The 26182-nt window shown below is 29.9% G+C and overlaps 4 protein-coding genes across 5 annotated transcripts; 3 read left to right on the top strand and 1 right to left on the bottom strand.

Moving 5' to 3' along the window:
- The first annotated feature begins 37 nt into the window (after window positions 1–37).
- Window positions 38–8392, top strand: LOC148239384 (uncharacterized). The gene is made up of 5 exons (XM_088188546.1): window positions 38–391; window positions 1618–1773; window positions 6850–6942; window positions 7009–7234; window positions 7309–8392. The coding sequence occupies exons 1-5, from the start codon at window positions 310–312 to the stop codon at window positions 7547–7549; spliced, it is 798 nt and encodes a 265-aa protein (XP_088044672.1). The 5' UTR covers window positions 38–309; the 3' UTR covers window positions 7550–8392.
- A 5060-nt stretch (window positions 8393–13452) lies between these two features.
- On the top strand, window positions 13453–16901 carry LOC148239383 (pancreatic lipase-related protein 2-like). The gene is made up of 5 exons (XM_088185526.1): window positions 13453–13596; window positions 14368–14516; window positions 14576–14821; window positions 16297–16624; window positions 16696–16901. Exons 1-5 carry the CDS (start codon window positions 13487–13489, stop codon window positions 16748–16750), a joined length of 888 nt encoding a protein of 295 aa, XP_088041652.1. The 5' UTR covers window positions 13453–13486; the 3' UTR covers window positions 16751–16901.
- A 404-nt stretch (window positions 16902–17305) lies between these two features.
- Window positions 17306–19863, top strand: LOC148239382 (ferritin light chain-like). Of its 2 annotated transcripts, none has more exons than XM_088185540.1 (6): window positions 17306–17447; window positions 18208–18311; window positions 18480–18704; window positions 18777–18940; window positions 19017–19067; window positions 19135–19863. In XM_088185540.1, exons 2-6 carry the CDS (start codon window positions 18215–18217, stop codon window positions 19285–19287), a joined length of 690 nt encoding a protein of 229 aa, XP_088041666.1. In that variant the 5' UTR covers window positions 17306–17447; window positions 18208–18214; the 3' UTR covers window positions 19288–19863. The 2 variants fall into 2 exon arrangements, with proteins under 2 accessions (XP_088041666.1, XP_088041675.1); XM_088185549.1 differs by having other exon boundaries at window positions 17312–17447; window positions 17526–18311.
- On the bottom strand, window positions 19853–25268 carry LOC148239381 (proline-, glutamic acid- and leucine-rich protein 1). The gene is made up of 14 exons (XM_088185517.1): window positions 25126–25268; window positions 24832–25057; window positions 24611–24758; window positions 24426–24546; window positions 23710–23880; window positions 23413–23642; window positions 23162–23347; window positions 22988–23095; window positions 22774–22933; window positions 22594–22709; window positions 22425–22530; window positions 22186–22359; window positions 21617–21814; window positions 19853–21556 (listed from the first exon to the last, which is right to left on the bottom strand). The coding sequence occupies exons 1-14, from the start codon at window positions 25231–25233 to the stop codon at window positions 20909–20911; spliced, it is 2700 nt and encodes an 899-aa protein (XP_088041643.1). The 5' UTR covers window positions 25234–25268; the 3' UTR covers window positions 19853–20908.
- Between the last annotated feature and the right edge of the window lie 914 nt (window positions 25269–26182).

The raw sequence follows: 26182 nt of genomic DNA, 5'->3' as shown, positions 1-26182 counted from the left end.
TTATGAACAATATTATAAAAGCATCCCACAAACCGTAGTTGGCCATCGCTGAGTCGAATGGTGCTCTCGCTATACCATACCGGAGCAAATTGTCGGTGTCGTACGAGCCCAGAGCCGAGATCCGCCGGCCGCAGCATCCATGACCGACGTCTCGTTTGTTGGACAAAGGCTGTGTGTGCTGCTGTGACACCTCTTTCTTTCGAGCCCCGCTGAAACTTTCTAATCGGAAAGCCTGACAAACAATAGCCTATTGGCGATAGTCTAGCTGGAGACGGGTCGCAGTTAGCATCTGACACAACCGTCATCGCCATGTTGGTCTGGAGGCTGTTACTAGTCTCGGTGGTGATGATCAGCTGTCTGGTGGCACAGTCTAAGACTGCTAGCATTATGGGTAAGTCAAAGACAATCAAAATATATTTTTAAATAAAGTTCTCGGAAAATATTTATACATTCAAATGTTATTTTATTTATTATTATATCACTTGTTTAAAATAACGGTATCAAAAAAACATAATACGCGTGTTTATAATATTTGTTGGGTGTTACTTCAACTTGTGGTGATTGTTTTTTTGGGTTACACTAGTTTATGCAGAGGAAGGTATGTGTTAAATAATGACAGCTGTCAATCAAAAAAATCGAACATGCAGGTTATAATCATATGTTTTATAATGCATGACTAGTAAATAATGTTGAAATCATATATAAATATTTAAAAACCTAAAATATTTTTTGCCTATTTTACTAAATTAATTTAACAGTGTCGTAATTATCTAAACCCATATGAAAAATTATTTATATATTTTTTTATATATTGATTCAAAATTCCTAATTAATTATAATCTGAAATACCTTACAAATATATTTAAAAATATTATATTTTTAAAGAAAAAACTGATGGTTAAGTAATATTGTTGTATTTTATAAAATTAGTCAGTACGTTATTTATTTTGTTTAAGCAATTTAAATTTTAGTCGATTAATTATTTTTTTTAATTCGGATCAATGCATTGTTTGTAAGCACTTTTATATTAGTTTATGTTTACAATGTATCGATTTAAATTTGCTATATATTACAATAGAAAGATACCAATTCAATCAATATTTTTTCTCTAGAACGTATTGTTTATTATTTACATGCAGTGCTTTAAAGTAGTTTTGAGATAGATAGATACATCATACCATATTTTAAACTAGTTTTAAGCTGCAAAAATATTTACTCAAGCATAAGAATTCAACCTTAATTTTTTTAATTTAACTTAAAATTAGTTTTTGAGTAAGCCTTCATATCAATATATTACCAAAAAAATAGTGAAATACTTGCCAGCGCAATAGTTACACTCTCAGTGATAATTGAGTGAATTATGTCTAAAAAATTGAGCGTGCGCACAGTTGACTTTCTCAGTTTAGATCGAGTGTCACGCTGTTCAGGAAGTGGAACAGACCTCATTCTGACAATGACCCGAAGAAAGTTTCGCTTCTGCGATTCCACCCATGCAAATTCAGCATGAGGTGAATCATCGAGTAAAGCGTCAATCGTCATCCTAAATCTTAAGCATGGCAGAGAAGAAAATAAACGTATTGAACCTGCCTCACTTTCACTGTGCTTTCCTTTTCTTAGATTTGTTGGAGTGGAGTCTTTCGGGCAAAGGCGCCGAGGTCAGAGCTGAAGAAGACGAGGATACTACTGGAGGCCAGAGGAATTGCCTATGCGATGGACCATCATGCATATGCTGCGTCGATTTTAATCTGACGTTCGTCGATTTGGGAGGACCAGGTAATAAACGTGTACTGACCCTCTAATATATAAACTGACACAACTGCTTATAAACAAAACCAATTCTCTTATTTATGTAAAACAGGAAATCTGATGAGAAAAATTATTTGTGTCAGTGTGTTTATGAGTATAAGTGACAGAAATGCGCATTTACTATACAAAGCCCAATGTTTTTACTATAAGACAAATTTTTAAATTGTTTGCAATCGTGTGCTAAGTAGTTATAACAAACATGTTTTCTGTAAAAAAGTAGTAAATTAATATATAAATATCGTAATACGAAATGAAAGCAATTAAGCATGTGCAAATTCAATTGGAAAGGTTCTGTATAGTTTCCATCTTTAGTCCGTAACGTCTCAGACTAGTAACTCAGAAGTTGCGGGTTCGAACCCCGGCAGCGGCACTCGAATTTTTGTTAATAAAAAATGCGTTTTTTATAATAATAAAAAAACAGGTCTTAGCTGCAGTGACATCTATTGGTTATGAATTGTATTACATATAATAATTTATAATTAATAATATAGTCGTCACCGATTCCTAAATCTCCGGTCAGGTAGTTAATACTTATTTGTAGGTATTCATTATATCTCATTGACTTATTCAGTTGGTACAGATTTACCTCGTTGTAACGCATTGGGCTTACGCCTATCATGTTACAGCGAAAGATTTAAATAAATTAGATAATCCCTAAATAAACGTCGTTTTCTTAATGAAACAAGAAAGAACATTATTTAAATGCTTAAAAATGTAATCTTCTTTTAAAAATATAAGCCCTTTCTCACCTCTTGGCTTTTTTTAATTTCATTAAAATGTTGGAATTATTGATAAAAAATGTTCCAATAGCCCGCTTTTCACGTCGTCTGAATTACGATTGCAACATTAATAGGCATGAATAGTAGTTCAAAAGAGCAAGGTCAGAAGAATAAGGTGGATGAAATAAAACCTTGATGTTATCAAGAGTAAATTTTGCACTGTCGTGTTGAAGAACTATTCGACTTCTGTTGACAAGTGCAGGCCCTTTTTTACTTTCTAGAACAAACAATCCACCAGTTTTAAGAGTTTCGTAATTCAAAATTCCTCTACAATCTCACCATATACACAAAATAACTTTTTTTACAGTAAGCCCAAGCTTCAACTTAATTTTTGGATAACCACTGTCTTTTACGGCAATCGTTGCCGTACAATACCCATTTCTCAACTCCGGTTATCTAATGATCTGGAAAATGTAACCAGCTTCAAGATCCAGAAACTCTTTGGATATGCGTAGAATATTTTCTCAAGAATTTTTCGGGAAAAATGTAAAATATTTTTTATTATATAAAATTAAATATGTACAAATATTTTAAAGGTTTACAAATACTGCTTTTTTTAAAACGCTTCATAATTAAAGGCGGGCTCATGCTTAATATGCATACTAAAAGGTCTGGAAATGACAAAAAATTCTTCACAAATTTTTGACACTCGATCTCGCCTTACTTTTTAAGTAATAAAAGGAACAGATATTTCAAAATATGCATAGTTTTTCGGAAAATCGAAAGTATTTGAATGACTGAAATCTTTTACGCTTTTTTATTATTATAACCGGCCGGCGGCTTTATCTTTGCTTTGATGATCTAAGAATCCACTCTGATAATAAAAAATACGCATGGAAATCGGCAAAATGCAAAACGATTTAGGACTATTTTTATTTTTAGATAATCCAAAAATGTTTTTTTATATTGTTTTTATAAAGTAGCAAAAGCTGTTATTGACAGCCGAAGGGGCTTTAAATTTTTATTGGAACAATTTTAAAATATCAATTCTGCGCTAAACATAAAATTTCAACGGGCAATTAAAGATAAATTAGATCATCTATGTCATTAATTATATCATAATTTTTACCATAGCTAAACAAAAAGAAATATTTTCTTACTGTATTGTGATGAAGTCAAGGGAGGTTCCCCCATATAGCACAAAAACTACGCTATATGGAGGAACGCTATATCCATTTTTTTTCATTTTTCCGAGTATATTTTTGTATTAACCCTAGTCTCATAAAAATTTTATATCAAACCTTTGCAAATAAAAACATTTTTTTTAAAACCATCGTTTTATAATGTGTTCGATAAAATCTTATTATTGTTATGACCACTGGATATTTATTCAATCAAAATAATAACATTCCATTAATTTTAACCTCTATCATATAAATAAATTAATATCAAATGTCATGTCTAAAACTAACCTTTATTTGTACCGAAAAGTAATTGAGTAAATTTGACATTAAAAACCGATTCTTGTCAAGTATTGACTTAAAAAAATGCATCTTTTAATAGTAACTCTTGAACCGAGGGAAAGCTATAGAAAAAATCATTTACATAAATATCAAATCAATTTCTTTTTATCGATTTATTATTTTAAGGTCATAACAGCATTTCAATTTGCAAAAAGTGATATATGCAAAAGATCTTTTTTTAATATATGACACATTGTGCAAAGCTTGATTAGAAAATCATTATTAAAATAAAAAACTCTTAAAAAAATAAAATAATTAAAGTATGCATGGAATTAGAGGTAAATCAAAACTTTTTTTTTAATATAAGATATAATTTAATCAAGTTTAATGTAGTCTGAACTAAATTTTAGATTCCATAGCACTTTATTGTGATATCCTAATTTGTACATTATTTATTAATATAAAAAGCTCACTTACAAGATTTCATGTCAAGCCTTTAATAATGTTATTTGATTTACTATTAAGAAGTATATTACAAAAAACGCATTTCACCTCCATTTCAATCTAAATGTAAATGATTTTTTTATTTATTATATATAAAAAATAGTTTTAAATTGAGTTTTTAGTATTTTAATTTAATTTATAACATTGACTGTTCAAATATATAAAAGACTAGGCTATAGCTCAAAAAACTATTATTATATATTTACAATTAATAAAAACAGATCTACAAATATTTGTCTGAATATTATTTTACTGCGGTAAATTTAGAGAAATATATATAATTCGTGTCACATAAATAGAAAGGAAAGCACAATGAGTTTTAGTTTTTTTTTTCAATTCTTCACATATTTTGTGGCTCACGAAATATCTAACTTTTTGTTGCTTTCTTTCAATAAAATGATTTTATGGCATTAATTTATGAAAATGAAACTAAAACTTGAACGTTAATAATATAACATAAAATCCAATAATTAAAAATTCATTACCTACCATTTCACAAATATTGTTATTGTATTTGGCGCTTTTTTTAAAGAAATTTATATAACATGCAATTTTGTATAAATTAATATGCCATAGTAAATTTTGAAGTCTATTTTTTTTAAAACTAAAATATATAGTCTATGGTGATCTTCATTAAAAAAAATTTGGGGTTATTTCTGCAGGCCAAGGAAGAAGCCCTGACGGTGGCGTAGCCCCACTATAGTAACCGAATCACTGTGAAGTTCTGAAGTATAATAACTTATTAAAGTTTGAACTCAAGTTAAAACATGAAGTGGCTGCACTGAGACGGTGTTCCGACTTTTAAAAAGTTGTGATTTAGCATATCAAAAACGTCTTCCCTATTTCAAAGAACCACTTACATTAACAGAAAATCTTTGTAAACTCATAAGTCATGAATATTTTTATTTTTTTTTGCGTTTGCATAAATAATCTAACAATTGCCCCGCGATTTATAAAAACTGTTCTTAGATTGGGCTGAATTCCTTTGCTGTTGAGCACGTAAATATATTCGTTGTTTACATACATTTCCATATTTAAATACCGTCAATTAAGTACGTATTTAAATTAGTTTATAATGCCTTAAGTCAGAAGTCTAGAATGACGGCGCCACACTAAAAAATCAACGGTTACGTATTCTCCGCTGCGTTACATTCCTGGTTTGGCCCTAACGACTAGGAAAGCGGCCAACAATTTTTTGCTACATAAATACGTTTTAAAAAAAACATGTTAGGTACGAGCGATCATTGCTCAGAACAGTGAACTCTGCGATGAATCTACTTAAAAGGAGTACATATTATGTAAATTAGCAACAATATTTACTTTACATAAATGCTTTAAATGTTCTGACCAGCGCAACCAGTACATATGTAGCAAAATTTTGTTGGCCGCTTTCGTAGCCGTTAGGGCCAAACCATTGTCAATCTCGGCAATATGACGCAGCGGAGAGTACATAACAATTGGTTTTCGAGCGTGGCGCCGTCATTTTAAACAAGTACCTATAGTTCTGTTTTTTTTAACAAAGTCTATTTCGTCATTATTCATAAGTGAAAAAGAAATGACAAATTTGGCTGTACGCCCTACTAATTTGCTCTAAAGTACAAGATGCGGATGTTCAATATACTTATCATTACTCCTTTCTATATTTTAAACAAATTTAAAGAAATTAGATGTGTTAATATATTTTTTATGTTGAATAGTGAAAGTTATAAGCTATCAAAATTAATTTATCAATCGTTATCATTTACGTATAACAATTTCAAGTGTCAGAATAATGATGAAGTAGTTGGAACGTATATGACAACTTTGCTTGGCATAAGCGAACCAAAGAAATACCGTTGTTAAATACGAGATAAGCCTCAAAGTGACTCTGTTAAATGAAACGAAGTATAGATGTGCATTAACACAGATATACAAAGAGACGTACTCAGGTTTCAACGGCCAAAGCACGACTGACTGATAAAAGTTTAATTTAAAAAAACGACAATAATTTTGAGATTACCTAATAAAATAAATCTGTTCTTTACATTATTTTATAATATATTACTTCATGTATTATTGACAATTATTCACAAACATATAAAACTTGATTTATTGTCTTCATAATTTATAGCATGTTTTTGCTTATTTAATATACAATTGGAATGCAATTATTTTGTACGTGAAAAGACACAATAGAATTTAATAATGATAGCGATTATTAATCTTTCTCCATTGTTTCTATATCATATCACAAGAACAATACGATAGCCAAAAAAATCAAAATATTTTACTTTGCTTTTCTACGCTTTCTTGTTTCATGTTTTATTTAGAGACGAAGCGTGAACAAAATAACATTTTATTAAACTTTTAACTTTCAGGTTGCGTCCGAATGAAATACATCCCCGAAGAAGAAGGCTTTGCGGTTAATGTGTCATACGGTAACAGCATACTTCGCAGTCAGGTATTGAAAGGTACGTAAACGGCTCTTTCGTTGCCATAATTGGACGCATTAACTTATCAAGAAAATGATTTTTAAGGACCAGACCCAGAACCCACCTGTATCAATCTACTGTCCCGAGTGGCACAACTCTGTGCCAGATTAACTGAATTGGCCCCAACATCTGACGGTCTTCGCGGTTGCCTTCAACTTGAACCGACCCTTTTAGGAGAATCGCAGCTGGACTTTCCACTCGGATGCTTTCGTTCCGGACCAAATGGCATGGCCATGGAGGCTGTCAAGTACAACGTGACCCAAGTAGAATCGTAAGTATTTAACCTTCTTCTGTACTTCTTTACGCTTGATTGACAGACTGGATAATGCTGTGGTTCTGTTTCAGAAGCGGATCTTCCGAAATCAACCCAACTAACTTAAACGCAGCTCAAATCATTCAAGTGGTCAACGAGTCGGCCGAGGAAGGGATAGCTTTCTTTTCTAATCTATTGGGATTGACCTTCGGAGGAGGTAACTCTACAGAAAGCATCGAAGAAGAAACTACTACCTCCAAACCGGAAACGTCTTCAGTAGCGAGTAGCAGGAATTCTAAAATGATGCAAGGAAAAGGGCCAAATATGATTTAATTGTAATATCAACGCTAGAGTTCCCAAATATTCGTTATAGCAACTGTAATGAACAATATATAGGAAAGACATAGACTTATTGTAATAGAGTATAAATGTCTTTAATCATGATATTTTTTAAGAAGGCTATTTAAAACTAATATTATCATATTTCATTGAGCACTTTATTTCATATATAATATATTGATCCATATGCAGAAACTATTTAAATGCATTAAATAATAGCAAATATTAAAAACTTCTGCCTTATAAGCTACACTCTAGAATATCTTAGATCATTTTATTATGGTTAAATGTTATTAAATATTATAAATTGCGTTTTAACTCGTGGAGAGGCATTCCTATTAGTATTAAATTATTGAGCTATACAGGATATGCTAGATAAGCTTATAACAATTTCGTATTTCTTCAGCATCTCTTAAATTTTCTGATACTTAAAGAAAATAAATATAATTACTTATTATCAAATATTAAAATACAATTATATACTCGAAGACAATAGCCGAATATTAGTAAAAAAAATGGAATGACATACGATTGGTATTTCCAACAACTGTTAATTAGAATATCTAAATCTAAGATTGTTAAAAATCAGGCCAATAAAATAGTTGTTTTCTAATAAATATTTATTAACTTATTTTTAAATTATCACATACAGATAAGTAATGAATATAAAATATTCGGATTGGGAACTCTAATAAGCATGAAATTATTATATTATATTATCACGTACAATTTTACTATTTATTTTAATAATATTTCGTTAAGTTAAGTAAGATATTCCTATAGAATTATGTGATTTTTTGACAATAATTGTTACACCAATAAATATTTTAATATATTTAATCGTTGTTTTTGTAACATCACTATGTCATCACTGTGATTTTTTGGCTCCTTCCAAGCCATTAGTATACTAAAGCGAAATGATTGCTTTTTACTATGAAACCACTGCATCAGTTCTTTCACGCAAATCGAACAAACTTTATGGGGGGCACAAGGTCTGCCCTGATCTCCCAACTTCATGCCAAAATAAGCAAAGTATACTTTTCCACAAAATCTGAAATGATTCTTTGTTGTTGTTTTACAGTATAATTGCTACAAATATAGCAAAAACAATCCGGTGAGTTAAGAGATCCTCGGGAAGCCATTGTCGTTTAAAAAACAAATGACGCGTACTAGATACACAGTGTAGGTGGACGAAGGGACCAGAGAGACACTGAGATGAAAGGGGATGAGGAAACAGACAAGCGCCAACAGGCTAGTAAACTTGTTTAAGCTGGTTTTCATTAGTTGTATTGTTGTAATTGTGCTACTTTTAACTAGTTTGAAGGCAAATAGTTTTGATTCTGATTTTAAGTGTTAACACACAATAAATATATTTTTAATATAGTATGTACTGTACATAAAAAACGTTTCACTGTACTTTTCATTCTACTGCATGTCAAAATTAGAAGTATGATTTGTGAATAAACTGTAGGTGATAAATTTTATTCATTATTTTTCCAGTAATCCGCGCTTATATTATTTTCCATTTTCTGGACATGCATTATACGTGTAACAGTGAATGTGTATTTTTCAGTGAATTTATATTTTTACTGGTAGATATATATTTCTACTAAAATGTACATTTCTAAGTGACACTGTGTAACTAAAAAGCAGTTTCACAAAGCTCAGAGCATTATGCCACTGTAGGTGAAAGAAGGTATCGGAGAGACACTGAGATGAAAGGGAAAATGTGTGGGGGATGGGTAAACAGACAAGCGCCAACAAGCTAGTGAACTAGTTTTCACTAGTTATATTGTTGTAATTAGGCTAGTTTCAACTAGTTTTGATTTTGATTCATACTTTCTTTTTAAGTGTTAACCTATCTAAAACAATTATTTAATATACCATAAATACGTATCTTTTGTACATAAAATTGTTGTACTTTCATTCTACTAAATGTCAAAATTAGAACTATGATTTGTGAAGAAACTGTACGTGATTGATTTTTCTTATTTTTTCTAGTAATCAGCACCTGAAAAATTATATAAATCACTATTTTTATTTAAGACGACTTTTACATCGCATGCATGTGTATTAAAATGACACGCGCTCCGCATAATGAAGCCGAGCATCATCGACGCCTGATCGCAAACTTTGACAAGATTTTCTATGTGCTTACAAAATCTCCATCCCTGCTCGAAGCTCACTCCCAAGTTATCAACGGACGTATTTCTGCTTAAAACTACTCCGCCAAAAAAAAAAATTCGTCGGGCAAAAGGATCTGGAAATGATCAGGTATTTCATTATTTTAACACGTGCTCGACTCGAACAAGCAATGGAGAGCATCTGGTGACTTTTACCGATATTAAGAAACTGGGCAAATTAAGCCGACCAAAAATATTTTTATCTGTAGGGACGCCATTTTATGATCGGCCGGGTCATAAAATCAGCATTTGTTGCACTTATGTTTATTGCTTTCACATATTTAATTTATCTCATAGTTATTTGTGGATAACCACACTACACAAACGCCCCTTTCATCGCGAAAATGCCGCCCCTAAGAAAGTGCCACCTGGGGCGGCCCCCTCCCCTCCTAGCTACGCTACTGTCTCATGAATTACGCTTTCATTTATCTCCTGTAATTTCAAGTCATGTGAACTTATACTTAAAATTATTATATAATCAAGTACAATTTTACTATTTATTTTAATAATATATCGTTAAGTTAATTAAGATATTCCTATAGAATCATGTGATTTTTTGACATTAATCGTTACACCAATAAATATTTTAATATATTTAATCGTTGTGTTTAATATGATTATGCTTTAATGTTGTTTTATAAAATATTATATCTGATTATTATAACTATAATATAAAATAACTTACCTATGATTACAATAGATGTCTCAGTTAAATATTTTTTTAAGATAAATGTATAATTATATTATTAAGTTTTATTTTTTATTAATAATATATAAATATGGTTTAATATGGTAAAGATGTTACAATTTTTTTTACAGTAAAATAATTGCATTATTAAAGATGTACTAAAATATAAATAAACATTAATATATTATTGCACAAAAGATACATAAAAATTAACTTTTAGTGTGCTATTATGTTATTTATACTCTCTTACTTATTTCATACTTCATTATCTATTTTATAACAAACTGCATGAATCATCAGTTTGGTTATAAAAACAGCTTAATGATTTCATTTCATATTGGGATTGCATGTTAACTAAGATAATTTATCAATATATAACTATATTCCACTGTGAGATTAGGAAAATCTAGAATAAACTAATCTGTGACGATCGACTAAAATTATAAGTATGGGTGTTATCTAACAGGGAATTACTTAAATAGATATCTGCATTTAAATAAATATTTTATTTCATAAAATAAAGGTAAACCTTCGGATTTTTTTAGAGTTATTAATGGGGTGTTCACTGTTCTGACAATGTTTGCTAATTTATTCAACAGTTATGCAAAAACAATTCGTTTTATGTAAAAAATATTTTATTTATGTCTCTACAATAGAAATTGAGCCCCACCGGGATCCATGTGGAACTCAAGGCCAGATTTTTTAGATATCAGTTACTGATTTTTACCACTAGTCTATAGTACTAATTTATTACTGATCTATCCTACAATTTTATATATTTATGGAAAAATAGTGCATATTTTTTGTGATTTATTTAATATTCATTTATAAAATTATTTTTCTTTTTTAATGCTCTACCTGTACTCAAATTAATTTTAGCATATAATCTAAAATTTGTTTACCTTTGATTTAAAATACATAATAAAAATTTCAATACCAGTGTTTTTATTAGACATATAAATGATTTAAGCAGTGGCGTAGCTAGGGTATGTGCCGCCCAGGGCGATCCTTAAAATTGCCGTCTTCCCCCCATACATTTTTTACAGGGTCATAAAATCAGCATTACTTAAAATAATAAATTGGTTATTATTAAGCTCTTTTTATTCGTGGATTTATATATGTTTTAGTGCATTCAGAGTTAAGAACCACACTAGACGATCCCATCGCGAATATGCCACCCCCAAGCAAATGCCGCCCGGGGCGGCCCCCCCCCCCATAGCTACGCCACTGGATTTGTTGTTTAAAATTATATTCCAATGGTTGGGTTTTTTTATCACGGTGATAATATATTTTTATTGGGTAAGAAGTCTTATTATTGTATATTTTTCATTATATGATACGTTTGAATTTGCCTGTAAAGGTCAAAATATAAAGATAATTAATACAGTATGCATACTATTTATAAAGAAAATATGCATTACGCTTAAAAAAAATATTTTTAAAGTAATTCGGGAACCAATAAATGTTATCATACTCTTCGTATGAATATCCGATAATTATTATAACATTATTCATTAAAAAAATTTGAAGAATAATAAAATCTGTATATTATAATAAAATATAAATCGGGTTCGTCTATCGAATTAATCTTTTATTAACTCATAAAGAAGGCCAGTATGATTTGTGACAAAGCGTTTTACTCGTTTAAAAAATGGGTTTCTATGTTAAAATGAAACCATATAACGGCTTGAGGTACGCACTATAAATCATAAAAGATTAAAATGTACGCCGGCTTGAGAATAATCCGTGCATTCAGATTTATCCACAAAACACATAGATTTCAAGGTTTCAAGATATTCAAGAACCCTTAAACTTTGACTTCATACGAGAAGAGGCTGATCAGTCAAGATCGCAGAATCCGCCGCTTCTCTCTTCGCGTCCACTGGTCCAGCTCGACGTCCGGAATCCAGAGTGAACCCACTTAGGAGACGCCTGCCGCCCACGAACGCACACGCGATTTTTGTCTTAACAAAATAAACCTTTCGAACGCTAAAAACCAGACACATGCATTCTTAAAAAAAAAAGTATATTTTTGGCAATTTGAGTTTTAAGTTATATGAGTTTGAATTATCTCTATCACAATGCCCTTGAAAATAATTGTTTATCGATATTTTATACATTCTTAATCTACTGGCCTATTTTACTTTGTTCTTTGTTAAATGCTTAGAATCATTAAAAAATATTTTGTTGTTATAGAGATTTTCACTTTTGCAACTTTTCTAGCAAAAAAAGAAGAAAAGGACCAATTGTTTGTACTTTGATAGTTCGATTATGTAAATTTAAAGGTTTCTGGGTATCAGGTTTTTTTATTAGTATGTAATTAACTTTATTTGTCTATGGATGGATCAGCACTATGTACTTCTAAAAAATCTCAGTGTATTGACAATATTTATTACACATTTGTATTGGAAAATATCGCTTTCCAAACTTATTAAAATGTAATATAATATCTATTAACTGATCAAATAAATAATGTCATTATATTTGCTATCATTACTTAATATATGTTCATTATCAAAAAGAACTTATCATATTACACATGAATATATTTTCATATATTCATGTGAAATATGATAAGTGAATATTATAATAATTACAACTCAAATATGTTCTCCTTTAGTAAGAATATAAGTGATTTATTATAATATGTTATTTATGAACTGTAATGTACAGTTTTACGCCATCAGCAAATCTCAAGATTGTGATATTAATGTTTGTTTTATATAGTTAGTGATCAAAACCATACGTATTATCTATTACTTTTATCGTCAATTGACATAGTAACAATAATTTTGTGTAATAAAATAAATAAAAGTTATGATATTTTTATTTGTCTTAAAGATTTTCATTTTTTTTTTTTAAAGATATCAGTTTAAACTCACTTTTGCATTATAAAAATACTATATTATAATTTAATATAATATGGCACACAGTATATTACATATAAAAATAACTTTTGAGTATCTTGTGTTTTAGATTATTATTATGATTATTGCTGTTGTTAAAAGATAACCTATTATTATATAAAAAATTTAGTACCGCTCTTCAGTTATTAGAGACATGTCTTATAAATGTGTAATTACTTTACTGTGCTTGAATATATTATTTTTGGTTAAAGTTAATTGCGATGAACTGAAACCAGGGAAATTAACATATTACTTATACACAAAGTAAGTGTCTAATGTATTATTGATATTTAATTCTCTAATTCTTATCGAATATTTTTGCACTTATAATATAATATTAATAATATATTATCAATAAAATATTCTTATGGTTTAGATAAATTTAGTGAATAATATAAAAAAGTAAGGTACAAATCATATTAATCAGTTTATTAGTATAACATAAATTACAAATCTGTATAATAATAATTATTGTTTAAAGACAAACATAATTAAACAACAATCGTTATCGCTTAAACACGAATATAGTTCAATACAATTATTAAAGATATTAGGACAAAATATTGATTACAGATTTTTTAAATAATGTTCAAAAATGTAATAATTTTTTGTACTTTATAAATCCATATATAATTCATGAGATTTCGCTTTAAAAATATTGTAAATTATATTAATGAAAATTTTCGGTGTAAGTAAATAATTTACACTAGACACATTGTACATATTGTAATAATTTTTAATTTCGAGGAAGTCAAGAATTTCTGTCAAAAGAAATAAAAATTCCCTGTGTCTATGACCGGTTGAATAGAATTATTTTATATGAATGCCATAATGGCGCATTGAGATATGTATAATAATAAATAATGTTCAGATATGTAATAAATAAATTAAAAAATCTTGTTATTTTGTCAAAATTAAATGGTAAAAATTAAAAATTATATTAATGATATTTTAACTGAAAAATGTGTGTATGTGTCATTTAAATTTTAAGTAAATGCATTATATTATTTGTAAATGTTTGTAATAAATTTTCAGGGACAATCCACAAACGGGTCAAATAATAACTAATGGAGACATAGAAAGCTTAAATAATTCATATTTTTCGATTAACAAGAAAACCAAAATTATAATTCATGGCTTTCAGGATAATTTTATGGCGAAAGTCAATATTTTAATCAGAAATGGTATGAGACACATCGTTTTACTATTGAAGAGACGTTGTTTTTTTATAATATTGTTTTAGCATTTCTAGACAAATATGACGTAAATGTAATACTCCTTGATTGGGGTGAAGTTGCACATCTACCATACGAAATTTGTCGCAGGATAGTGCCAAAAATCGGTGAATCAGTTGCACAATTCATAGATTGGCTAGCAACATCTAATTATTCTATTGAATCTATGCACGTAATCGGTTTTAGTCTGGGAGCACACCTTGCTGGATACGCTTGTCGAAATACTAAAAGTGGAAAGATAGAATATCTCACAGGTATTATAGATTATTTTATTTTTATTTTCTAGGGGCAATAAAGATAATATCATATTAAATGTCCGATTCTCCCTAATTGCCATCGAATATAATTTTGTTATAGTTATATGTCGTATAACCAGTGGCGTAGCTATGGGGGGGTGGACCGCCCCGGGCGGCACTTGCTTGGGGGTGGCATATTCGCGATGGGATCGTCTAGTGTGGTTCTTAACCATAAATATACTAAAACATATTTAAATTCTCGAATAATAAGAGCCTAATAATAACCAATTTATTATCTTAAGAAATGCTGATTTTATGACCTTGCAAAAAATGCATGTGGGGGCGAAAATTTTAAGGATTGCCCTGGGCGGCACATACCCTAGCTACGCCACTGCGTATAACTATATCATATTTAACTACAATAATGACACAATTACATATATGTTTTTTATAACCCTAAAAGTATAGACTGAACCCAAACGTACTACAGCCTAACCATAACTGGTTAACTCGCAGGACCGGCTTAAGGGCAGGCCCTCTCAGGAATTTGTCCTCCTAAACAAAAAATCGCAAATGCCTTTTTTTAGAACCTGAGGCGCTGAATATTCTCGGGTCAGAATTGCTGACCTGTGGGGATCATGAATTTATGTGAAAACATTTGATAATACTCACATGAAACTAATTCCAAAGTTGCATAAATGGTGATCCAACTTCTGATTCAAAACTTTTAAAAAAATACACAAATTTATTGTTTTCTTCGGATTTTTTTATTAATCGAATTTTATGTATTTCATTAATTATAAAAAATAATAAAATAGCGTTAAATCGCATGATTTTGGCGGCCAGTTGCCGTCACCAAAATATGAAATAATGCGACCTAGTAACTTTTCACGTAAAACATCCAACGTTGCATCCGATTTGTGGCAAGTTGCCCCGCATTATTGAAACTACATTTCTTCCAAATTGAATATCTTTAATTTAGTGTCAAAAATAATCGGTTATCATACGCCTATAGCGCTCACCATTGAATGTTACAGTCCGAACTTTAATGTTTTTAAAAAATCAAATCCCAATAACGCCGCCTAACCACAATGCGCACCAAACAGTGACTTTTTGGGCATATAATGGTCTCTCATTAATCAAATGAGGATTTTCCTTGTCTCATATGCGATAATTTTGCTTATTAACATACCCAGATGAGTGAGAATGTGCCTCATCAAACAAGAAGATTTTCTTTAAAAAATGAATATCAACTTCCAGATTATTAAGCGATTCATTTCGTAAATATGTTGTTGCAAACTAATATTTTCTACTTTAAACACGAGTGATTATTGACAGCTGTCTGATTCACAGTGCAACATAGGAATTGGATCGTCATACACACATTTGTAGTCGTCGGTGGTCAAACACATATAAAATTGTTTATTAAATAAATTAAAAATACGTATGCATATATGTACATATATAAATAACATTAATATTTGTATATTCAGGTCTAGATCCTGCCAAGCCTCACTGGGAAAATTCGCCTAATTGCATCAACAAAAATGATGCTAAATATGTTGAAATTATACATACTTCTACAAACATTTCTGTAAAGCCTCCCATTGGACACAATGATTTTTATCCCAACAGCGGTATTTTAATGGGCGGCTGCGAAGAAGAATGGTGCTCCCACTCAAAAGCCTTCGAATATTTTGCGGAATCGATTGAAAGTGGAGGTTTTACCGGAATACAGTGCCAAAGTATTGAAGAAGTTTATGATAAAAACTGTTCTGGTAGTGTTCAACTGAATATGGGGGGACTAAAATCAAAAAAACCGTAAGATTTATTTTTATTTTATATGAAAATAATATATTGATAGTTTTAAAATATTTTTTATGTTTTAATAGATACGGAATATTCTACTTAGAGACCAACGACCAGAAACCGTTTAGTAAAAATTGATGAATAATCTATATATTTTCTAAATAATTAAAATATAATATTTCTGTAATGCATTACTTGCAAAAATATATAAACGTTATCGTATTTGTTATCATATATTCGCATTGTAAAAAATCTAATGAATAATAATAAATAATTATTTTGCAAAACATTAGAATATACACATACGTGTGTGATGTTTCTTTGACCTTGTTTAAGTGATAAATCGAAATGGATAGCAATTAATATCATTAATTATAATTAATTTATGTAATAATACAGAGAGAAATCTCACGTAAAATGTACCAGTTCTTCTTAGCTGTCTCCGAAAACATCATTGTGTCTGGAAAGCTTATTGACTGAATCAGATTGCTTTCGTAATAGTAAGAGATCATTATGCGGTTAACTTACACAATTATTAAAAAATATTGTTAACTTGATTATTAATACTTACTATTTTGTTTTTTTTTCAAAAAAAAATTCGCTCAGTCTTATGACAGATTTTGATATGATAGTTTTAATAATCATTTTATTTTTCAGTTATTTTTATTTGGCCCTAATTGCACAAAATTGATCGCTCGTTAGAATTAATCTCGATATAACGAACATACATGGAAAATCCCTGGATATTTCATACGGTCAACAACTTGTCGCTTGCCATTCAGTGATAATAGTGCAGTTACGAAGCTTCTCCGTAACGCAAGCGTCGTTAATATATGTAAGCTATTATTTACTTTTATTCATGATGAACTATCAATTATTCATTTATTTATTATTCCATTATAAATTTACACAGATTTAGCAAACGGAACAAAATGCGTAAAAAACGCATGTTCCATACATAAGGGATAGTTTTAAACTAAACAAGAAACATTAATCCCTCTTCTAAATATGCTCAATATAATCCTGACATAATAAACCACCGAAAAAATCTTGCTCTTACATAGCACAATACGCATTATTGCGTGCTACTTTCAAGAACATTCATTTATGAACCATCTAAACACTATCCATTGTCTTGAGTTTTCTTTGAGACACCAGATTGATTATGGCTTGAATAATAAGTATCCTTCCTTTACAGCAGTGCTTATTAAACTTTTAAATGTATTTACTTTTATCATTAGTTACAATTATAAATTTTATTAAATTTTTTACTGCATTAGATAATATAATCATGTTTGAAATGCTTATTCAAATAGGTATTTTGGCACAAAATTATTTTCATTATGATTATCATTGCTGTTTTTGTGATTACCGAATATCTTGATGACTTCTTTCGTTAACGCTTTGCACTCCAATTTTTTTGAAAATACTTCTCCAGCAACTTCAAGCCATTATCAGTAAATTTGTCAACAATTTTATGAATAAATAAAAAAGACCTTAAATTGCAAGGACTCTTACTGTATACAATGGACTTTTTGAGCGGTATCACAGATCTTTCACTGACAGGAATATAAATTCACCGCCAATGTTTACAGAGCCAAGATGAAACCTTCGATTCTATTATTATACATGTTCATGGCTGCAATCAGTGCACAGCACTGTCACAAAGAATATGACGTTATTTGCAAAAACACCAGAGGTAAGAGTTGTCTTTTATATACTAATATATAACATATTTTATACATTATCTTTAATAAATCACATAAGTATTTTCACATACCTTTAATCAGATTAACTGTATAAATTGATAACATTTTTCAGACTTTATTCATTATTATTATAAAATTAAAAATATTGGTTAATTCAGGAATCGAGAAATGCAACGCTCGTTTCGGCAATATCAAAAGTGTCGAACGCCTATTGAAAGAATTTACCAAGGCACAAATCAACGACTCTTATTTTTACTTGTTGTTGAGTGCTCATTTTGGCAACTATAAATACAATCGCAAAGGATTCCAGAAGCTGTTCAGCGAGATGAGTGACAAAGCTTGGGAAGATAGTATAAAACTTGTTAAACACATGTCCAAGAGAGGTTAGATAAAATTAATTTCGAGCTTCGATAACGTAATCTTCAATCATGTCTTAAAATAATGTAACAATTCAGGCGTTCACATGGACAACTTCAAGTTGACTTTTACAGAGACGACAACTTATCCAGAATTAGAAGCTCTAGCCACATCTGCCGATAAACTAATAAAAATGGCAAATCATGCCAATAATATAATACAACATAAAATAACTTTGACTGAAAACAAACAAAATCCCTTGGTATTTACATATTTATAATAATATATTTTTTATTTATACTAAGTGATAATAAATTACATATATATTGTTTTTATAGATGAACAATTCATCAAAGGCATTTGTAATCAAAAACGAACAAGATCCTGAGGTATTTACATATTTATAATAATATATTAGTGATAAAAATTACATACATACCATGTTTATTTTTATAGATCATTCAATTCGTCGAAGAGAACTTCCTGGAACAATATGCGGACAAAATTAGACAAATGGTCGGATACAACGCCGACTTGAGCCGTTTGCTCCAGAATAAAGATACAAAAGCTTTGGGAATTGAAATATTCGACTTGCATCTTCAGAAATAATTATCCAGACATTTTTCTGGTGATAATTATTACTATTTTCACTAAAAATAATATTTCAAAACATTAACAAATTAAAGTATCAAAAATGTATATTATATAAAACCATGTAAATATATAATGTATTATAATTTTTAATGGCCGATTTTGTTTCCCTTTTACTTATTATTTAAAGGCAGTGTATTGCAAATTCAGCGGTGCTGACACGGACGTATGTTAATCGCATTAAGATACGCACCTAAGCCAAATCACTGAACAAAGAACCTATAAACATTACAATGTCCTAACTGTTGCAGTAATATTGTAACTGCTGAGGTGTAAGGGCATGAGGAATCTTAGTGCCAGCCTAGAGAATGACACGTTTAGGTTAGGTTAGGTAACAGAATGTTGCTCTTAGGCAATTATATAGATAATCTGTTCTGTAAACCAAATGTAACATCGTAGAGAATGTTAGGTATGGAAAAATGTCAGGTCATCCGAGTTGTGGATTACGACACAAAAATATGTGATTTTTATTAGATTAAGTTAAATATGAATTGACAACGACAATTCATTCTAAATAAACAACTTTTAGATTTTTATATATGTTTTATTAATCATTTAATTAACAGGAATATAATAATAGATACAAAATTTATCAGGATACCACCTCTTACCTCCGATATCGGCAAATAAATGAGTAAGAAGCACCATATTAAAACCTGTACATTTGGCTGGTTTGACTTGGGAGCGAAATAAGGTCCTCTGAAGAATATAGTTATAAATCTGGTTGGAACTTAAAACAAGAAATCAAAAATACAGACGTCTAGTAATTCTAACGCATGTGTTCGTTTTTTATTCTTCGTAAATATACAATGACAGAAAACGGTGATTAAAATATTTAGTAAGTTTTACAACTGTTTTAAAACACTAAATCTGCAAGCACTATTACATAAGTTTCGCTAGAACATTTCTAGCACCTTCAATCTGCATTGAATTGAAACTATTATTTACTGTAAAATCGATATACTTTTATAAAACTTCATCTTTGTTTTTTACTGACTTGAAAATGAAAGGTCTTCAGCTAGTAAATGATCTCAGCATCTCATGTGTCAGCATTTACTAATGATAAAGAGACTTCAATCAGACAATGAAACTGTCGCACCATTTAAAGAGTTTAATAAATAGTGTAAAGACTCTAGATGATTGATGAAAAATAAATATGGAAAGAAAACAGGAGAGTAAAATTAACTATGGAGTAAGGTCTGACTAAATAATCATTAATATTGAAGAATGAAGATAAATACAATCAAAAACTGAGTGTACCTCGCTCTACTTTTAAGTTGAAATTTAGTAATGTCATAGCAATGTTGTGATTTTTTAATTGAAAAACATTAAAAAAAATTTTTTTAATTAAAATGCTTTTTATTTACACAAAAGTTGAATTTTTATTTATAATAACTATTATTTATTTATGAAAAATATTCATATTAATTTATTTTTCCATTACTATAACTATATCATAGAACCTATTTTTCTTAAATAACTGTTATTCGCACTTAAGCTAAAGCAGTATAGTAACGCTATTGTCTTTAAAATTTATATAAATACAAGTCAGTTATTTAATACATAAACCTATAACTGATCATTCTTTAAACTCATCAATAACTTCATCTACAAAACAGCGCATCATGTCTTGCACCGTAAGCTTTCCATCATTTTGATCTTTCAGTAAAACTTCTTCACTAGGTTTTTCAATAAGATTTTCGATCGTTTCGTCCCTAGGTACTTCATCCATTTGTATATCCGTGTCTTCGACTCGATTGTGACTTTCAACATTGGCAATTGTATTTTTTTGACAATCATTTATAGTTTCAACTATTTCACCAGCAAACATATCGTCAGTCAAATCGTTAACATTGTCCGATATATTCACTTCAATCCGTTGCTGTAATGAACTATTCATTAATTCGTTGGCAATATCCAAAATATTCACTTCAGAATTAAGCAAATTTTCTGTCAGATCATTTGAAGCATTTGATGATAATTTTTTAACATTGTTATCACTAGACATTTCATCTACATAAATCACATTATCTTTAGAAGAAATATTGACATTTTGAGAAATTTGTACAGGCTCTACTATACAAGGTATATCTTGAGAATCGTCACTATCGCTTATATTTAAAATGTCAATCGATTCTGAGCCGTTTGTTGTACGTGTATTTTTAGATGATTTATTTGAAATTCGTTTGTTTATGTTTTCGTGTTTTCTCTTCTTTGAGGTACTTTTCTGTAAACGTTATTGTATTACAAAATCAGTATAATTTGTACATATATATTTAATACTCACTTCTGAGACTTCCACATAGTTGTCCAAGTCAATTATATCTGTCTTTTCTTTAAAACAATGTTTATCATTTTCTGTTTCAGAAAATACAGCTCGGTGTTCATGTTCCTCGGTTCTAATCAATGGTATATTTAGAGGTGCCACACTACCGCGAATTGAACCGATACAACCAACCAAGTTTGTGTTGCAGAAATCTCGATACTGAAGCATATAAAAAAAGTTAACTTTAGATTTTGTTATACTTATATAGAGATCGTCATATTCGCGAAATCTCTTCGAAATCTACATTTATTTTACATTTTAAAAAAAATGTTGTTCATATAATATGACAATTTATTGTAATGATTATTTTAACAACTCGAGGGTAGCAAACGGTCATGGAACTTGAAATTCCATGATTACTACTTTATCCTCAAATCAAGTCCATTCTTTTTATTGTTTTTTTTTCTATTATACTACAAAATGCTTGAGGGTATCATATTAAATAAAAACAGAAATAAAATTTCGTACATTATTATTAATTGTACAACTGTACAATTAATAATAATGTACAAAATACTTAAATACATTACATTTGAAGAAGTATGTTGATTTCTGGATAACGTATCGATACAATACGACACAATTGACGGCTGTTGTGAAGATTGGAAATTATTAACCGTACACAACGATTTAAGAAGAACGTCTCTTCTAATTTTCACAGTAGATTTATTATAAGCTTCTTTGACTAAAACATCTTGCACCATCTGTAAAAATATAAAATTTCAAATATAAAAGCACATCACAAGTGATAGAATTTTTTATTACTGACCTGGTGAGTATTTTGCTTCAAAAAAACACCGGCCGCTTTGAAAAAAGCTTCTAGGCATGACAACGCTGATTCCGTCAGATCCGAATTTAATTTGATCGACTCTTCACTACAATCAAACATGTGAGTATAATATAAAAATAATAACAGCATATAATATTATCATACTTACTAATCCTCGTTTGACGAGTTATTGTTTTGCACTATATTACTAGCCTCTAATTGTGACATGTTCAACTTGTTACGCGCTTTCTTACTAAGATGCTTCAACGAACCTGTGTTTTTGACCTGTGAATATAAACGATAAAATAAAAATAATTATTTCAAAACTATCACATCGACTCTAACAAACCGTAAGTTGAAACGTTGGCTTGTAATAAGACACGTCGCTCAAGATATTTGCTATTAATTTGTCTTCAAAACCTTGCTCGCCTTCTTGAGGAGGAGGTTTCAAAGTGGAAACCATAGAAAATAAGCAACAAAGGGTTTTATATGCTGCTTTGCGAATGTTCCTATAAAAGTATTGTGTTAATTGTGCATTAATTTAAATAAAAAATAAAACATACTTATAAGGTCTGAGTCCACCGTTATATTCTTCACTCTTAGTATTTTCTAAAACTTGCAGTATCATTTTCAGCAATAGTAACCCGTACGGTACTACATTCTTCTGAATACTGTTGAAAAAATAAAATAAGATTTTTATGATTCTCTTTTATGATATAAAAATTGCATAAACTTGCCTAATCGTCAATGCTTCGATAGTTTTTAAAACAGCGATATGCAAATTTGGAACGAATGCTGTAATTGCGAGTATTTCAAATGAGATATTATCTTGATTAGATATTTTGTATTTCAACGATAGACACTGAAGTAAAAGCTCTAAGAGAGCAGTGCATTTAATGCTTTTAGCAACTGGATATGGATCACTATAAAAAATATATTTTTAAGATACAGTATGTAAATAATTATTAATTTTATAAAAAATACATACACCATCATCGATTGAATGAAAACCAACAAATTCTTCAATCTTATATACAATCTTGCTATTTTCATTACAACTAAATTTGAAGAGCTTACATTGCTCACACTCTCGTCGATTTCATCGTCATCTTCGTATTCAGACTTCTTTTTAACGATATCATAGAGACTTGCATCATCGCAGATATGTTTTAATGCAAGATAAAAAGGAGTATTATCCATATTTTTTGAAATCGTATTCTATAATACAAAATGGATTAATAATAAAATATGTAATAAATTTAACTATTTGTGTATATAGATTTACCCCATTTTCAACACTGCTGTTTGAAAAATACGAAATATTTGCATACGATGCTTCAACGTTTGATATAGATAAAATCTTCTTGACAATCTCACTAGCCGATTTAATATACAACGCGAACTGATTCTTCCAAGCGAGTTTGTGATTGACTCCTTGTTCACCGCCACCGCGTACCTATATAAAAAAAAATTCATCAACTTACCGAATACGTCAGTTTGGAAGAAGATTTAAAAATAATCATTCGAGACTTTTATAAGAAAAAACAGGAAATGTGTCGCTATCCATTTCAAGCCGTTAGCTGTGCCTTGACTGTTGTATTGTATTAGGGAACGTATTAAATTAAGCTTTAGCGACCAAGTAAAAAGTTGTTTGTTATGCTGAAATGAAGGACAATAAAAAAGAGGAGGGATTGAAATTGAACAGTTTTTATGTTCATTATTTGTTTAAATTCATTATATTTAGTAATAGTAATAAATATAATGAATTTTAAATTCATTATTTTTAAATTGTATTATAAGAATCGGAATCGGGAATCATATCGGAATTTAAAGTTTAAGTGTCGGGAATTGCATCAGAATCATTAAAAATTTGGAATCGTCCCATCAGTACTTAAAATAAGGGTTGCAGTAAGACTAAGTTCGCAATATAGCTTTAAATACCTTTGAATGTTATATTAGTACACAAATTTTAATATTAATATGACCAAAAATTTTGTATACCTGTTGCAGAAGATGAGCACACTTAGCTGCGCAAACGACAGCATTTTTATCTTGACTGTCTAAAAATTGTATTAAAAATCTTTCTAAAGGTGCTTTATGTGCACCACTCGCCTTCGAATATCTATAAATATAATTTTATTAGATAAATGTATCACTTGATGTTATTAGATGAATGCACCGCTTACTTTGACAACACAGTTTCTAAGCATTGCAATGCCGGAATGTACAAAGCGGGCGGGCTCTTGTGCAGAATTTCAATTAGGTCTACTAGAGACGTTCCAGCTATAGATTTATCAAGTTCGTGTACTTTAGAAGACTTTTCTAAGAGTTGACCTGAAATTTACGTTTTATATATATTTAATATGTCCTTTTTGATCAAATGATTATATATGTACATAATACTTACGAATCACATAATAAGCTAAAGTTTTCTCATTGGGAGATACTGCATTCGGTTTTAGGGTGTTGATGCATAACGGAAGCCACTTCGGACCGTATTCAGATATAAACTCATTTTGACATATGCCTGAAGATAGTAAACTCTTGAGAATGAGAAGACCCTTGGCCCTGGTTGACCCGCGACTCAGAAAGTTGGATATGTTCGTAGAAATTAGTTGTAGATCTGATTTATTCTGTAGCGAGTAGTATTTTGTACATATTTTTAGGTTATGTTTCAAAAATGCCGGCAAGAAGAAAATACCTGAGTTCCGAAGGCGTTCTGCTCTTGCAGATCGAATAAAAGTCCACTGAGAAGCGGTAAAGAGGCATCTGCGGCTGTGGCCGAAAAAAATTCGAGCGAAGACCCCATGCTCGTTAAATGTTTACTTCAAACACGTGGGAAGTGTTGCAATATGGAAAAAACAAACGTCATTCGTTCGTCAAACGAAAAGTCAACATATTCTACTCACAAAATATAATTGTAAATATTATATACATAGTAAAATGTAAAACCTATAAATATAAATATTAAAATGATTTTAATAATCCAGCAACACCTTTCTAATTGTTTTACAAATAATATTAAACGTACATTAGGGGTAAAAAGATTCTAAAGAATAATTATGTATATGTATATAAAATATATTGAAAAATAACTATGTATATAAGATAAAATCCAACAACCACAGATAATGAATATCACCAGGATACAAATTTAGCTAAATTACGTCATATTACGTCATATTACGAACATAAACTCAATAAGGATAAATATTAGGTACAAGTTTTTAAAGAATTATTTTTTAATATATTTTTGTAGTGCAATATTTTTGTGGGGGGGGGAGCGAAAAATAGTACGCTACTATTATAAATTATCTAAGTGATTAGTAAGCGCTGATGTACTAGATTATAAAACTATATCTCTTGACTAGATTATAAAACTATATCATATATCCAAATAGGCGATAAAAAAAATCATTAGATTTTCTTGGGCACTCCTTTCTCATCCAACATTTTCTTCAGACATTGCTCGAAACGACTATCATCTATTTAGATTCCAGCAACAGTTTTTAGGTGGAAAATACATTTTACAAAAACGGAAATAAAAAACGACATTAAAAAAAAATATTTTTTCCAAAAGTACAATATTTTTCAAATCAAATATAAAAAAATAGTTAAAACGTTAAAACAATATTAAAAACCCTTTTGTTCGTACGAAACGAGAAGCACTCTAAAAAGAAATCCACAAAAAATCGCTATGAACAAAAGAGATGATAGTAGTATATTATCAAAATCTTGGCTTCCGGTTTTAGAGTCAT

The sequence above is a fragment of the Plectrocnemia conspersa genome, unplaced genomic scaffold, assembly GCF_051122295.1.
Source record: "Plectrocnemia conspersa isolate PC_06_02 unplaced genomic scaffold, ASM5112229v1 ptg000001l, whole genome shotgun sequence".
Lineage (NCBI taxonomy): Eukaryota > Metazoa > Arthropoda > Insecta > Trichoptera > Polycentropodidae > Plectrocnemia > Plectrocnemia conspersa.
This window is presented reverse-complemented; position numbering and strand designations above follow the sequence as displayed.